The sequence below is a fragment of the Vespa mandarinia genome, chromosome 1 (genome assembly GCF_050613455.1).
Source record: "Vespa mandarinia isolate Hongniang chromosome 1, ASM5061345v1, whole genome shotgun sequence".
NCBI lineage: Eukaryota > Metazoa > Arthropoda > Insecta > Hymenoptera > Vespidae > Vespa > Vespa mandarinia.
In genome coordinates this window covers 910,813-926,653 of record NC_140810.1, presented here as the reverse complement: position 1 = coordinate 926,653, position 15,841 = coordinate 910,813, and the positions used below count along the sequence as shown (strand labels likewise).

General features: G+C 28.3%; 1 protein-coding gene across 4 annotated transcripts; it reads right to left on the bottom strand.

Moving 5' to 3' along the window:
* Positions 1-795: 795 nt before the first annotated feature.
* LOC118446013 (uncharacterized) lies at positions 796-15,355 on the bottom strand. 4 transcript variants are annotated; one of them, XM_085657672.1, is made up of 13 exons: positions 14,582-15,355; positions 14,039-14,236; positions 12,156-13,934; positions 11,843-12,071; positions 11,503-11,739; positions 11,225-11,409; positions 10,932-11,155; positions 9,351-10,844; positions 8,710-8,870; positions 8,417-8,583; positions 4,346-8,312; positions 3,175-3,257; positions 796-3,092 (listed from the first exon to the last, which is right to left on the bottom strand). In XM_085657672.1, the coding sequence occupies exons 2-13, from the start codon at positions 14,138-14,140 to the stop codon at positions 2,373-2,375; spliced, it is 9,348 nt and encodes a 3,115-aa protein (XP_085513798.1). In that variant the 5' UTR covers positions 14,141-14,236; positions 14,582-15,355; the 3' UTR covers positions 796-2,372. The 4 variants fall into 4 exon arrangements, 3 of the variants coding, with proteins under 3 accessions (XP_085513798.1, XP_085513793.1, XP_085513796.1); XR_014982282.1 differs by adding an exon at positions 3,700-3,731 and having other exon boundaries at positions 3,038-3,092; positions 11,225-11,739; XM_085657667.1 differs by having other exon boundaries at positions 11,225-11,739.
* Positions 15,356-15,841: the final 486 nt, after the last annotated feature.

Below are 15,841 nucleotides of genomic sequence, written 5' to 3'. Positions count from 1 at the left end.
ACACACACACACACAGAGAATAGATACACGTGCGCTTCTTTTTTTATTACTACTGTATAACGCGTCACATATATCTTATTTGTTATGAGTTTACGAGAGAAAATGCGTAAGTAAAAAAAAAGAAAAAAAAGAAACAAAAAAAAAAAACAGATCCATATCTCTACCATTAAGTTTACCATTATCATATATATTTAAATAATATATTATATTATCACACAATCTTTTTGCACACTCCTCGCCTTACCCTTCTTCTTCCTCTGTCCACTTTACTGTCCACCACTTGCCCAAAATGTGTATCATTGTATCAACCTTCTCGAGAACAAATGGTGTTGTACTTTTTCATATAAAAGGCATTGCCAAAATAAATATGGGGTTGGAAAAACTTAAAATGAAAAATGGCGTTCGATCGTTTATATTACCCTCTCCTAAGTTTCATTTTTATAGGTCGAGTAAATAGAGAAATTAACACTGTATACCTTGCACAAATTATTTGGACAAAATTTATTATAAAATATATTATGGATTGGTTAAGTACATATCCAACTCTACGTACGTGAACAACTTCTAATCGTAACAACTACGTACACAATCAAATTCACGGTGATATTCGTTAATGAACGAAAAATCTTGTTATAACAACTTATAGATATTGAAAAGAAAAAAAAAAAAAAAAAAAAAAAAGAAAAGAAAAGAAAAGAAAAGAAAAAAGAAAAAAAAAAGATCGTTCTTGAAAATAAATGAAAGGACAAGAACTTTGATAGTAAATTATTGTTAAAAATCTTAATTTAAGTTTGAACATTAACAAAACATCGTCATTTCATCTCATTCTTATATAACACAAATAATATAAAAATTGTAAAATAATAAAAAAAGAAATCAAACTGATGTAAACTTTCGAGTGCTTACTAAAGATCTTTCATACATTGCGCTCTACTTTAAGTTTAAATCACAACCACAAACGTAAAAATTAAGTCATCGCATTTGCGTCTACTCGACTTAACGTGTGTGTATATATATATATATATATATACATATATATGTACGTATATGTGTGTGTGTGTATATATATATATATATATACATATAAACTTAAAACATATACAATTTACAGATAAAGTAACAATTAGCAAATTAAAGTGATCAGTAAAAACAAACGTAACATTTATGTCGTTTTCTATCCTTCTTACTTTCATCCTTTTTTTTTCTCTTGGAAAGGGGCCTAAGTTAAAGGGATTTACTCGAAAGGCTACTTATCGTTGTCAACATTTAACACGGAAAACCTCTAAAGCACCAATTAGTACTCGATATCCAACGTACCTTCATCATCTACATATAAATTTCGCAAATTCACAAATTTTGATAAACTGGCCCCAAAATATCAGTCTTTTAATTTGAATTTTGTTAGTTCCATTAATTAGAAGCTCAACATGGAACATCGTATAAATATTTGCTCTATGTTTGTGTCCAGTTAAAAGCTTCTATTGTATAATCGATGCTACATATAGCGAGCAGCCCATGGTCTCAGTAATTTGAAATACACATAAATATTAATAATTAAATAATAATATCTATTATGAAATCTCCGTCATATGATCTGCGTAACTTTTTCTTCCGACAATAAGCAAATAGAAAACTGAAATATATTCTAACTTTTCTAAGGAAAACTACATTGTCTTTCCATTGAGATATGAATTATTTACATTGTTTGACATTTTTTCGTCGAGGTTCAGTCGTACATAATATTCTACGTTGTTACAAAGTTAATAACTATTATTATTTTAACGAAAACAAGTACGAAAATCAAATATACTACGGTATATACCCATCTACACAACAACGGACCGCAATCTATGCATTGATTATATAATAATATTTTTATATGATATACCTTACTTATTATTCTAATTGTGTGAAATGAATTAAAATAGACTTAGGGCATTTGATTCTCAAGAGACTTTTTGAGCACCTTTGTTGTCAATGCCTACTTTTTCCTTACGTTACCACCATTCTTCACACGCACGCATCATTTCAGTCTCACTGTAAATTCTGTTATTTATTTGTATGTGCCCTTTCTCTATCAAAAAAAAAAAAAGAACAAAAAAAAAACAAAAAAAAAAAGTAAACTGTCTACAAATAAATAGGAACCAGCCTGTGCATTATGTGGTCACTAATCAACAACAAAAAAAGAAAATCTGTCCTAATCGTAAACGATTGAGTGATAATCAATAATGCTAAATATTCAACGCAGTATAAAATAAAAAAAAAAAAAAAAAAAAAAAAAAAAAGAACTGCACGAGAACATATACGGCATATGTTCGCATTTTTTTAAAAATGAATTCGAGTAATAATTTGATCAACTAAAGCTATAGTAGCTATATCATCACCTTTCTTTTTTTTGCATGTGCCACTTTAACCACACTTGTAGTCTCCATAATCAATGTTTCTAATATGGCCACCGTGAGTCCATTTTTCACTGCCAATTCATCGTGATGAAACTTAGTCCATTCGTCTTCTTCGGCCTGGGCCTCTCTCGCTAATAATTCATCGACTCTATCTCTACGTTTTCTACTCCAACGCATTACCATATTCTCCCTTTGTAATTTTGTTTTGAATCCAAATAATGTCGCTACTTCCTTACTAACATATTCATGAAGCTCTTCTACGGTCTTTGGAATTTTTATAGCTGGCTTTGTCTTTACATTTGGTTTTGTCCAACTTGGACCAGGTTTCTCGTATTCCGCTTGATAAACTTCCGAAATAGTTTCTTTACATAAATCAAAAAGGAATGTATTATAAATCTTTCTATCTTTTTTCGCGATCTCGTTACTTTCTTTCGTTAATTCACAAATTTCCGGTGGTGCTTCTAAATTCATAATATCTTGACCAGATTGTTTAGCTTTGTATATTAAAGCCGTAGCCTTTTCTGTAAAAGCTGTCAATTCTTCTATATTCGAAGGTATTACTGCAGGAGGCGGAGAAGGTGAGGCAATAGCTATGGAAATTCGATTATCTCCTGGAGGTGTATACGGCGGTGGAGGTTTATTTGGTATTTCTCTAACGTAGTATACCTCTTCAGCTTCCAATTTTTTGATCTATTAAAGAAAGAAAAAAAGAAAATCCACGTGAATAATATAATTTTATAATATGCAATGTATTTTAAATAATATATTTTACCTCTAATTCAATTTGAAGTTGTTGTATTCGAAGTAGCTTAGCTTCCAAATCGGCAACTTCTAAGCCAGGCTGCTTCAACGAAGCTGTAGCATTTAAATTAAAATAATATATATTAAATGTAAATATAATAAATGTTACGTCTAGGAAAAGCAACAAGATTTGTTACAATACATTAGGGATAATATTTTACAAATTTTAGTGCTTCAAAAAATAGAGGAAAAAAGTAGTAGAAAATCGGAATGTCTTTTCAAGGCACATATGAAACCAATGCTAAAATCTAAGGAAATCAAACATTCCAGTATGACTATAGAGACGATGCTTTCTTTCTGGAAATATATATATACAAATATATATATATATATAGAAGAATTATATAAACGTTGTTGTAATGTGTCGTGATATACAACATTTACAAATCTTCCTGTGCATCAATAAATTAATAAGATTCAAGCATTCATGCAACACTGATTAGTACAAAATGAACAAGTTAATGTTCGTTTCATTCGAAATTTCATGATATATTACCTTTAGGTAAATATTATCTCGACTTTGCTATTCTGAAAATAAATAACACATAGCTATACCAGGCAATGCTTTGCAAAGGAGCGTTCAGCCATTATGAAAATTTAAATAGATAAGATAAAAGTGCATATTTTTTTTTTCTTTTCTCCTGAAATTCACTTCTGCATGACATAATTTTTACTATAAATTTATCTTTTGAATTCATAATACCAATTCATTTCACATTTACTTATTTAACATATAGACGAAATATTGATCAAACGATAATAATTATAAAAAGTATAAATGAAGTTCAATACATGGAATTATGTAAACGAATTTACATAAAAGAATTGATGAATGAAGATACAGAATCAGAATAATATTTAGAAAATCAAACACATTTATGACTATTTTATATATATATATATATATATATATATATATATATATATATATATTTTATATACACATATATATTTATATATATATATATATATATGTATATATAAATTAATATCTTTAAATTATAAATATGTAATAGAGATGATATGAATGAAACTATCTATACTTCATTCATGTTGTAAAAATCTTAGCATAGACAGCAATAATAAATTATAAAGAAAAAAAAAAAATAAAAAAAATAAAAAAAAAAATAAAAAAAAAATACCTTTTATTTTATCGATCATAGCTTCGATATCTTTTTCCGACGTCGTAACGATAGCTGTTGCATGAAAATCCGTTTTTGATTCATCCTGTTTCCCCATATTCGTATTACTAAGTAGATCATCGTCCAAGGCATCGATATTCAATCTGGAGTTACTTAAATCTCTTGGAGAATCTATTTCGATCTCTGATACACCTGCAGGTGTATCACCACCCTCGCTAGAATCAGACGATACATCTTCATGTTTTTGTATAGCGCTCTGTTCTACGTCAGTTATTGTTTTAACGTGTTTTCCATCTGACTGTGATAATAGATCATTCAGTTCTGTAGAAACTTCTTCAGTTTCAATTTCTGTCAATTTGGAATTATCTGATACCGTATCCTTTATAATCTCAATATTTTGATCAATTGATTGATCTATTTGTATTACTTGATTTTCATTAACTAACGCGGATGTATGAATTAACGCTTTAGCGGATATTGTTTCAACTGTTTGCACATCTTTTTTGTCTTCTTGTGAAGTTTTCACCAACTCCGGCAATGATTTTTGTGTAATTTCATCCAATATCCTTAATACTTCAGTTTTATGTACCGCTTGATAATTTTCTGACACGATCGTTCCTTTTTGTGAACCTTGCGTTTTTTGACTTTCCGTTTTATCAAGAATTTCCGATACTTCAAGACTTTCCTCAGAGATATCTTCATATTCGGGATCTCTTAATATTTCAAATGGTACTTTAATTATAATATCGGTAGCATTCGTTGTAGCTGTATTATGTTTCTCTGTAGATTGACAATCAATCGAAAGATCTTTATTTTCATGTATATCATTTATTTCAATATCGTCCTCTTTATTTTCTGATAAATTATCACTCTTGTTAGAATGTATTTCTAATGATTCAGGATGCTTTTCTATTACATCTAATCCACTTTCCGCTACTTCAATTAAATTATCAAGTTGTTCACCATCAGAACTATCTGGTTCTGGTAATGATTCCAAATATCCTTCTTCCTTCATTCCTATTGGATGTGTACTTTCTTCTTCCGTAACAGGAAGATAAATTACATGAGATTCCTTATTATCACTGTGCGTAATACTTTTATCAATTAGTTCTTCATGGGATAATTCGATCTTAGTGCTAATTTCTAATTGCGGTAATATATCTTCTTTAGATTCTGAATCCAGCTTGTTGATTATTATTTCTTGAGATTGAACTATTTCTTTTTGGACAATATCTTTTTCTTCTATTTCTACGTTTAATTTTATATTTACCACGGACACATCATCTAATTTATTGGATGGAACATCTAATGCGTCATTAACTCCGTTAATATGATTTTTATTGTATTCCATATATAATGGAGTAATATTATTTTTATTATTATCATTTGTTGAGAATTTGTGAATTTGTAATTTATCATCGAGCGTAGAATCGCATGTAATAGACGGAAATGGACTGTCTATTGTAAGATCCATATTATCTGTATCTAAGATTATCTTTGTTTGAATATTAATTTCATTTGATTCATTATTTTCATTTTCTTTCTCCAAGATAGATGCTTTAATAGATTTTATATTGTCCAAATTTTCATCGGTTTTATTACCTGTTCCTATATATTGCCTACCTTCATTATCATACTCTTTATCATTTTCTCTGGCTATTATATCTAATATGTCATCAAGCTCATCAGTAGTTTTTTCATTGTCCGTTTCATTAATCTTTAAATTAAGAGGATCAATATTTGTAGATTCTGCCCTCGGTAAAAGCATAGACTCATCTTCTATAGTAACTGATAAATTTTCTGTAAAATCTTGAATGACAGCAACGTTTTCTACTTGCGATATATTTTTATTTTCTGAACTAACGTGAATCTGTGATTCTACTTCACGATTCTCTGCTTTTTCCCATTCATTTTCTATTTCGTCATTGCAAATATTAAATGAATCAGATATAGTCCAGTCGTCTTTATCTACAGACATTTTTTCAGTGGAAATAACTTCTGATTCATTTTCTTCTACATTGAAGTCACGTTTATTTAAATTTATAGACAATGTATTTGCATTTTGTGAAATTATATTATCTTCATCTTTATTATTAGAATTATAATATTGACCCGTATTTATTTCTTCTCCATTAGAAAAGTCTCTTGAAGACAAATGTATTTCATTATTTTCAGAAGAAGATATATTTTCAATTTGCAAAGTATCGTCAGTATTTTTAAATTGTGAAATATCTTCAAAATGTAATATACTTTTGTTAATCATTACGTCATTGTCTTTTTTCGAACTATCGTCCTCATATATCGAACATTGTTCCGATATATTCGTCGGAATTGTTTCTACATTTTCAGACAATTTTTCCCCATATGATTCCTCTATTAAAAGTTGAGATTCGTCTGCTACATGCTGTTCATCAGTTATTTTTTTATTCAAAGACGATTCAGATGTATTCTTTGGGCGTTTAAGATTTTTATTTTCCTCTATGGGTATCGGTGATTCTGATTTTTTCTCGGTAACTGAAGTAGATAAATAATATGGAAAATCTTTGTTTAATTTTTGTATCTTTTGCGTACTTGTCTCCAATGGTATACTTGAAGAATTAGTATCACCTTCAAGTATCTTTGCATGTTCGGATATAATTGATTTTTCGATTTCATTTAATATCTTCTTACTTTCCGCTTTATAATCTATTTCTTGATTTGATTCTGAAAATAATGTTTCCCCTTCTGGAATTAATTCAGACATAACGTGACTTACATTTTTCACTAAATCTGTAGACTCACTGCCCGATTTCAATTTCATAATGCTTGCTGAATAACTTGAGATATCAGAATTAATATCAGTTTTAATGGGAATTTCTGTTTCTGTAATATCCGACTGAATAGTTTTATTTATATCTTTATTAGAAATTGATGTGTTATTGTCAATCAGCTCAGATTTTGAAAACACTTCTGATATATCTTTTAAGGTACTTTTTTCTTCATTATCATGCTTTTCGGTGGATAAACTACTAATTCGTGACATCATTTCTGATAGAGCTTTAAGCTCATTTTCAAGGCAATTAATATCTTCATTTAGATTTTTATTATTTAGTTGTAAAAAGTGTAATTTTTTAGAATAAGTAAGCGTTCCACTATCGTTATTAGTAGACGAAAGTTCCTTATTGGAGTTTTGAATATATGATTCTGATTTATTTGAAATAAGCTTTAAATTCTCCGTTTTTGATGTTTCTATTGTGTTGGACTGTGACATAAGACTTTTTAAAGGCACTTGTTCAACATCAATTAAATCTGATTTTGGTTCTGTTATTGCAAGTTGATCGCTCCTATTACTCTTGGATGGTTTTAATTCAGATGCTGTAAGAATATCTGTATCAGTATTTACTACGCTAACTTCACTTGGAATATCTTTTGAATTATTGTCAGATGATATTGCAACTGTAAATTGTTCTGGTACGGAAACAAGTGTGTGATTAGTTTGAGTTCCACTAGAATGAAATGTGGTATTATAATGTGTAGCTTTATCGCCTTGATCATCATCAGAAGTTGATGACATTGAAATAGACCTGAGTTTTTCATATTCTCTATCTTTCAAATCTGCAAATATGGACTGAACGTTATAATGAATATCTTGTTTTTTAGCATTTGATGATTCCAGCACATTGTCCCTTTTAATTATTTGCGATGACTTTGAAAATTTTGTTCCTTCACATTTACTTTCATATATCAAAGCTTGAATATTTTTAACAATGCCTTTTTGTTGAATTTTTGTTGATAATAAATCAGATTCTGATCTCGAACGTAACAGATCACTATTTTTATAAATTTCTTGTATTCTCTTAAGCGGAATATCAGGTACTTTAAATTCTGCCAATGATTTAGACTCTATAGCCAATTTGTCACTATCCTTCACAGCTTCCTTTCTAGACTCCAATTTCTTTCGCATTTCATGAATAGTCGTATCATATTTCTGTTAAAAAAAAAAAAGAAAAAAAAGAAAAGAAAAAAACCCTAACATATTAGTATTGTACAAAGATTTATAAAATTGTTTAAAAAATTATATAAAATACAGACCTTAATTTGATTTAACAAATTTGCCTCTAATGCTTTTAGCTTTTGTTTCGTTTGTTTCCTAGCTTCTTTTTTTAAACGTGACATTTCTATTCTACGCTCCGCTAATTTTTCTGTTAATAATTCTATTCTTCCTTCCACATCACTTGTATCAGATGAGAGTGTAGAATCTATAAAAAAAGAAAAAAAAAATATATATATATAAACATACACATACACTCTCTATAATTAAAATTTTATAATAATTTACTAATTATTAAGGAATAGATTAATATTTGGAAATAAAAATTCTTTACCTTGATGAGATAAAGCAGAAGTTGCAGTGACAAGTTTATATGCAGCTTGTTCCATCCGTGCAACACGTTCTTCTTCTGCTCTTAATCGTGCATCCCATGCCATCCACTCTTCCACACAATTTCTACGCGATACAAGTGCTGCTTCTCGTGCATTTAAAATTCTGCATAATGTATTATTATTTAAAATATCATTTATGTTCACATAACATCAGATATATATATATATATATATATATATATATATATATATATATGTACATATACATATATATTGTGTGAGATATATCAGACAATATGGAAATTACAAATTAAATGATTATAATATGACTGAATAGTTTTAATATAATAATAAAAAGAACAGATTATATTCAAAATTTCTGCACCAAGTATAAATTCTGCAATAACACCAGCATGCAGTTAGCCACTGAAGAGAATCTATTTTTACAATGGTTGACTTCATGGTGAATACACATTTTGGGTGTATTATTAGAAATCTTATATATGACTGCAGAGATTCAGTAAATTATTTATTTGATTATTAATGGTGAAATATCAGAGAAGAGAAAAGGAGAGAGAGAAGAGAGAATCATGTTAAATGAAAAAATTACTTTACTAAATATACACAACAAAATATTACTTACTGTTCGAGCTTTTTTGAAGTTTTATAATCATGATTCTGTGATCTGATAACTATTGATCTAGTATACTCTTTCTCATTATCTAAAGAATTATGATTTGAAATAGCAAATGTACCAAGCTGAGATCTAGCAGATATATCACCACAATTTTGTGTACTCTTTCCTTTATCCTTGGAAGGATAATTGTTTTCATTATAATTTTCAAGGCTTCTTTCAAAAACATTTTGTACCGAAATATTTTCTTTGCTTTCATCTATTATATCTGCAAATAATTTGGAATTTTTGTCTTTCATAGCATTTGATTGCCTGATTAAAACTTCAATAGCATTCTGATTAATAGTCTGATCAGTGCTAAGATCAAGCTCATCTAAAATAGAACCTTCGTCATTTCTATCCGATTGAATGAATTCATTTTCTATTTTTGTACGTTTGTTATGGTGTTTTGTAAATTCTTCTATTTGAGAACTTGACTTTGATCTTAATATATTTTCCGTTAATATGGTAGATGATGATCTTGTTCTTTGACATTTAGAATTTTTCCGTTTAGTGCTTGCTTTAAATTCAGAATTTTGTTGAAATTTTTTTGTAATTTCTTTATCACTAGAAATTGATTTATCCGTTTTAGTTGAATTTCTTGAATGAGTTTGAAAGGTATCTTCGGAAACTTGAGAAGACTTTGATGTCTTTGACAAAGCATCTTGATCAATGGAAGTTATTTGTTCTTGTATCGTTTCAGTATTTACCGCTGTATCCCTGGAAAATGGTTCTTTATCTTTTGACGATATCACACTTCGAAAGTCAACTTGCGATGACTTAGATTTTTTTGATAATTCGTCTACTAAAGTATCAGATTCTGACTTAATATATTCTGTAATTGTATTATCTAAATCTTGTAATGATTGTAAACTAATAGTCTTTTGTTTCTCATGTACATGCCCAGCTACATTCACACAATGTCCTTGCATTAATTTCGATTCAACATCAAGCTGATGGGATCTTAATTTTATAATATCTGCTTTAGGCATTTTTTCTTCAAACTTACGAGACCTCAACTCGTACTTTAATTTATTATTACTACCCTTCTGAGAATTAAGAATATATTTGTTTTGTGATTTTAAATCTTCCATGGTGTCGTTTAATTTATCATATTTTAATAATGAAATATTAGATTCGTCGACTAAGTTTGCAATTTTTTCAGCACTTGATAAACCCACTTTCTGAAATTGCAAATCATTTTCCGTCAATTGTATTTTCGAGTCTATTTGTGATTTATCATGTTGAGATTTATCAGAGTCTACTAAAGAACTCATTGAACTGTTACTCCGGATATCGTAGCCTTTCATTGGGCCAGATAATCTACGTGGAGATTGACTATCAGCACTTCTTTTTAATTTCGTTAAAATATTTTTCGTAGACATTTGAGGATTAAACATGTTCCTTTGCTTTTGTAACATTAATTTACGCTCTTGGCTCGCAATTTTATGAAGTTCTTTCAATCTGTTTTAAATAAAGCCATCAGATAATGTTAATCAAATTAATAATAAATAATAAAGAATATCTCGTAATTAATAGTTAGTTATATACCTATTCATTTCATCTTTCTCCTGTTGTAATTTTAATAATAAGGCCCTTTGCTTCTTCTTAACCGAACTAATACGACTATCTTGGCCAGTATCTCTCAATGCTCTTTTTTGTTCTTCCAATTTTACTAATTTCTTTGTCCTATCGTGTAATGTTTTTTCACGCGACTTGAACAACATTTCTATCTTGTCATATCTTTGTTTTTCATCTTTTATCAATTGAGCTATCTAATAAAAGTAAAGTACAATATATTTTTTAAATGTTATAAATATATATATAAAAGAACATGATCTTACCTCTAAATCTAAATATTTGTTAAAAGAACAAGTTACATCTCTCGTAGAAATACTAATTTCTGTACCAGTTTCTGTTTTTATAGAAGATGTAGTTTCATGTAAACTGATCTCCGACATTGTTCTTACTTTACTAGGCAATGAAAGATCTTCTAGCTGATCCAAATCTTCAAATTGATCTCTAGAGCCTAAAGAAAGTAATGGAATTTCACAATCTTCTAAAGATAATTCCTGTCCATGTGCATTTTCATGAATTTCCAAAAATCTATTAGATAAATTACGTCGTCCTGGATATATGTCGGTTTGAGTTCCAATATCATTAACTGTTTGAGTCTGAACTTCTGCTACTTCAATGACCGATTTAGTTCTTTTCCTTAAATTATTATTCTGTTCATCTGTTTCCTCTTTCTTCATGAACGATTGTTCATCAATGAAAGAAGCTTCATCAATTTTATTCGTCATTCGTTTGTCAGTAACAACTTTATCTATCCCTGTATTGTCATTAATTTGTGATACTACTGTGGGAGAAAACAAAAAAAGAAAAAAAAAAAGAAGAAAGAAAAAAAAAACAAACAAATACTCAATTGCAATTGTAGAATTTATATGTTTATATAAATTTACCTTTATCCGTATTTTCCTTATCTATTGTACCACTTTTTCCTATATCGTCCAAGTGTAATATCAATTCATCAGTGACCTGATTTTGTTTCTGTATTAATTCCTTTTCTTGTTCATTTTTTACATTATAAAAACTTTTCTCCACATCCATAACTTGCCTAAGTGATTCATTCATTGAATCTAATAGATGTAACTCTGCTTGAAACTGCATATGCAAAGCCGTCGGATGAAGCTGAAAAATTTTATTTTGTAAAATTATAAAATATTACAAAATTAAGATATCTATAATGTCACATAGAATTTTATATATACTCACAAGCTGTATTCCATGTTGCATTGTTTCTGGTTTCGTAGTTGTTTTATATTTCGAAGTTTTTCCACAATCAATATTGGTATCATTATTACTCTGTGCCATTTGTTTTTTTCTTTTCGATCGAAATATAAGATTCATATCGGGTGTAATTAAATCGCGAAATTCCTCTTGCGTATAATTTTCATCTCTAAAAGATATCCTTCTTGGATCTAACAAAGCTTCTGGTAATGAGCTTTCATTCAAATCAGTTAAATCATTATTACTACTTTGAAGTTTATTAGATAAATTAACATCTTGAGAAAAAGGTTCATTTTTATTACTGCTTACGTCTGTACATTCTAAAGAAGAATTTTCAATATAATTTGAATTCTCATTATCTTTCCCTGATTTTTTAGAATGTAAACTTTGCATTGTTTGAGATTTATCAATATCTTTACTCTGTGACTGTTGGGTAAAAACTGCGGAACAGGTGCTGCTACGTTTTTTTAAACTGGTATTGGAGTCAGATACAATCTCAATATCACCAGAAGTATCTGAATATGTAACATAATGTTTTCCTTCAATTCTATTTATAGATGTCTTACTTTTATCATATATTCTCTTATTATGCTCTTTAAATCCTATACCTCCTTGTTGTTTGTTAAAAGACTGATTTAACACTTTATTTTGTTGTTTCACTTGTTTATTATCCGATTTATATTTGTGCTCATCAGTTTGTTTCAATGGTTGCAAATCTTCTTTGCATTTATATTCTATACTATCAAATACCATGCTTCTAGCCGTATCTTTTATAATATTTTTTTGAGAATGCGATTCATTACAACCCGTCTTATTTTTACATTCTAAAGAAGTGTCTCTTAATTTTGCAGATTGTACATTGGAACACCTATGTTTTTTATCATTATCCTTTCTAGCCGTAGAAGTTGCAAAATTTTTTGTTTTTGGCTTTGTCAATACAAAATCACTTTCCCTTGGTAAAAATAAAGGCAAACGATCAGTTTTAATTCTCCCTACCGATATAGAACCACTTGTATTGTCTGTAATATCCTTTCTGGAAACGTGTCTTGGACTTTTAGATCTTTTACTAAAATCCGATGAAGAATACAATATTTCATCACTTTTTGTATACAAAGAATCATCCTTTCTTATTCTTTTTGATCTATTTTCCTTTTCCCTAGAACTTTCTCTAACGTGCTCTTTCTTTTTAGAGAAACTAGATGCTATTGAAACATTTGGTGCTTTTAAAGGTTCGATGTTTTCACAAGCAACTACAGATGGCCCCTCAGAAAAATCTAATTTCCTTTGTACTCTTTCTCTCGATGTTTTTTCCGATCTTTCAGGCACAAAATCATTAGAAGATACAGCCAATTTTATTCCAGCAACATCTTTTGAATTAGGATTGTCTTTAGAAGAATAATCTAATGTCTTCGTGGACATTTTTAAATCTGGTACTTTTAATGGCTCTCTAAAAGCCATATTTTGCATTGCTTGATATAAATTATGATTACTGCTAAATTTTAATTCCCTCGAATATACTTCAGCTTCTGTTCTATTACCAGAGTCATATAATTTTTTCTGCGTATCGGGATGATCGCCGAGAGAAAGTTTTCGCTTTACTGCACTAATAAATGTAAACGGATATGGTTGTACAGGATGAAAAGACAACAAATTTTCTACATTTTTAAAATCAAGCTGTGATATATCATTGGTCTTTTCTTTCAAATCTACCTTACTATCATCTACTTGCTGTTTCTTTAATCCAAGATGTGATCTAAGTTGTGTCTGTAATTATAAGAACAAATCCATAATACAGAATCTAACAAAGCCAAAAATAAAAACAAAAAGAAAAAAAAAAAACATACAAATAAATATAATTATATACTTACATTAACCAAACTCTCTGCACGCTTAACAATAATATCTGGGTCGTTAAAGAAGACATATTTTTTTTTAAGGCCTATGTCTTCTTTTTTACAATTATTACTCATATTTTCATTTTTGACGGATATAGATACCTCTAAGTAGAACTACTTTTTGTAAATCTATAGATTTACACTTATACAATTTTCCTTATTAATTATTAACTGAAAGTGATAAAAATTTTAAGTCAATAAAAATAGAACATATTTTTAACTAATCAATTTATATACAATCTTTACAGTACTTGTTTCAAGTTATTTACCTTATATACATACATATATATTTATATATATATATTATATACCTTATTATATATATATATATGTATGTATAATTACAATTGATTTGACCATAAATTAAATTTTTTTTTTTTTTTTTTTTTTTTTTTTTTTTTTTTTTTTTTTTTTTCGAAGAAGTACATTTAAATTACATACGTTATAAATACGGCTTACAAATAAACAAAATAAATCTTATCGATGAAAATGAAGAGATGAAAATACATAACTTACGCTAAGTCATTTTGCTGTTGTTGAAAATATAAGGTACACAAGAATAAAGAATCAATGTGATGCATTCAATTGAGCATATTTAAAGATACCTCCACGAAATCATAACCTATATTATTGAAAGAAATTCGTTTACATTAAATGACGCTTATCTTTCATGTGTAATACTGATATTTATAATTGACTATATATATATATACATATATATATATATACACACACATATATATATATATATATACAACACTGATTAAGATTATAACATTTTTATTCTGATAATTATTCACATTTGTATTATGACACTATAACAGAACCGTCTTAAATTGACTGCAACGGTCATTTGTATACGATAGATCACGTGGTACTCAAGAATTTACTACTTTGCAAAATTAAAGATGGCAACAATGGGACCGCACATAATCGATAAACTGCACGTATATGCATGAAATAAAAAAAAGAAAACGAAATACGAAATGAAAAACATCATATAACAATATAACGAAGAAGATGTTATAAAATGTACATGCAAAATAAATTATTTTCTTTTCACAGATTGCCATAAATATAAATTATATAATTTGCAATTGCACAGTTACGTACATACGTAGAGACAGTATAATAATTTTCACCTGATTTCGATTTTCTATGATACATTTCGACAATTACTCATGAGTGTCACTCTCTAATAATATTAAATAATCATTTTCACATAATCATATTACATTATCAAAACACAATTCCATTAAACTTATTTTATATTAAATATATTCTGAAAGAAAGAATCTCTGTCGATATTTTACTAGGTTAGCACAGTATCTTGGATTTGAAGGATCTTTTTTTTTTTTTCTGCGAAACGATTGGTTACTCAAATTTTTCTTTTGTTTTATTCGTTACGATTAAAAGTAGAATGTTTATAAGTAAAATTGAATTTGAAAAAACAGAAAAAGAAAAAAAAGAAAAGAAAAAGAAAAAACAAAACAATATATAATTTAATGTGCAGATTTAGAAATTTTATCTCAATGAAAATTTTTTATAATAAACTAGGATATAAAATATATCCAATAACGATCCTCTACCTGATTAATGAACTACTACTACTACAGCATAAATATGTGTTTGTATATGAATGAAATACACCATCAATGTAATACACCATCAGCAAGTATATATGTATGCTCATGTATTTTTAATAGTTCAATTTCTTTCCTCTAGATGGCGAAGCAAATCAGACATTGAGAAAAAATATCCCTATTTGGAAAAGTT

Bases quoted from the DNA above. Each gene is read 5' to 3' on its own strand.
- LOC118446013 (XM_085657667.1), bottom strand. From the start codon at position 14,140: ATGAGTAATAATTGTAAAAAAGAAGACATAGGCCTTAAAAAAAAATAT. The intron at 12,072-12,155 runs GTGAGTATATAT...AAAATTTTTCAG, and splicing joins TGCAACATGGAATACAGCTT to CTTCATCCGACGGCTTTGCA. The intron at 8,584-8,709 runs GTAAAGAATTTT...CTTTTTTTATAG, and splicing joins TTCTGCTTTATCTCATCAAG to ATTCTACACTCTCATCTGAT.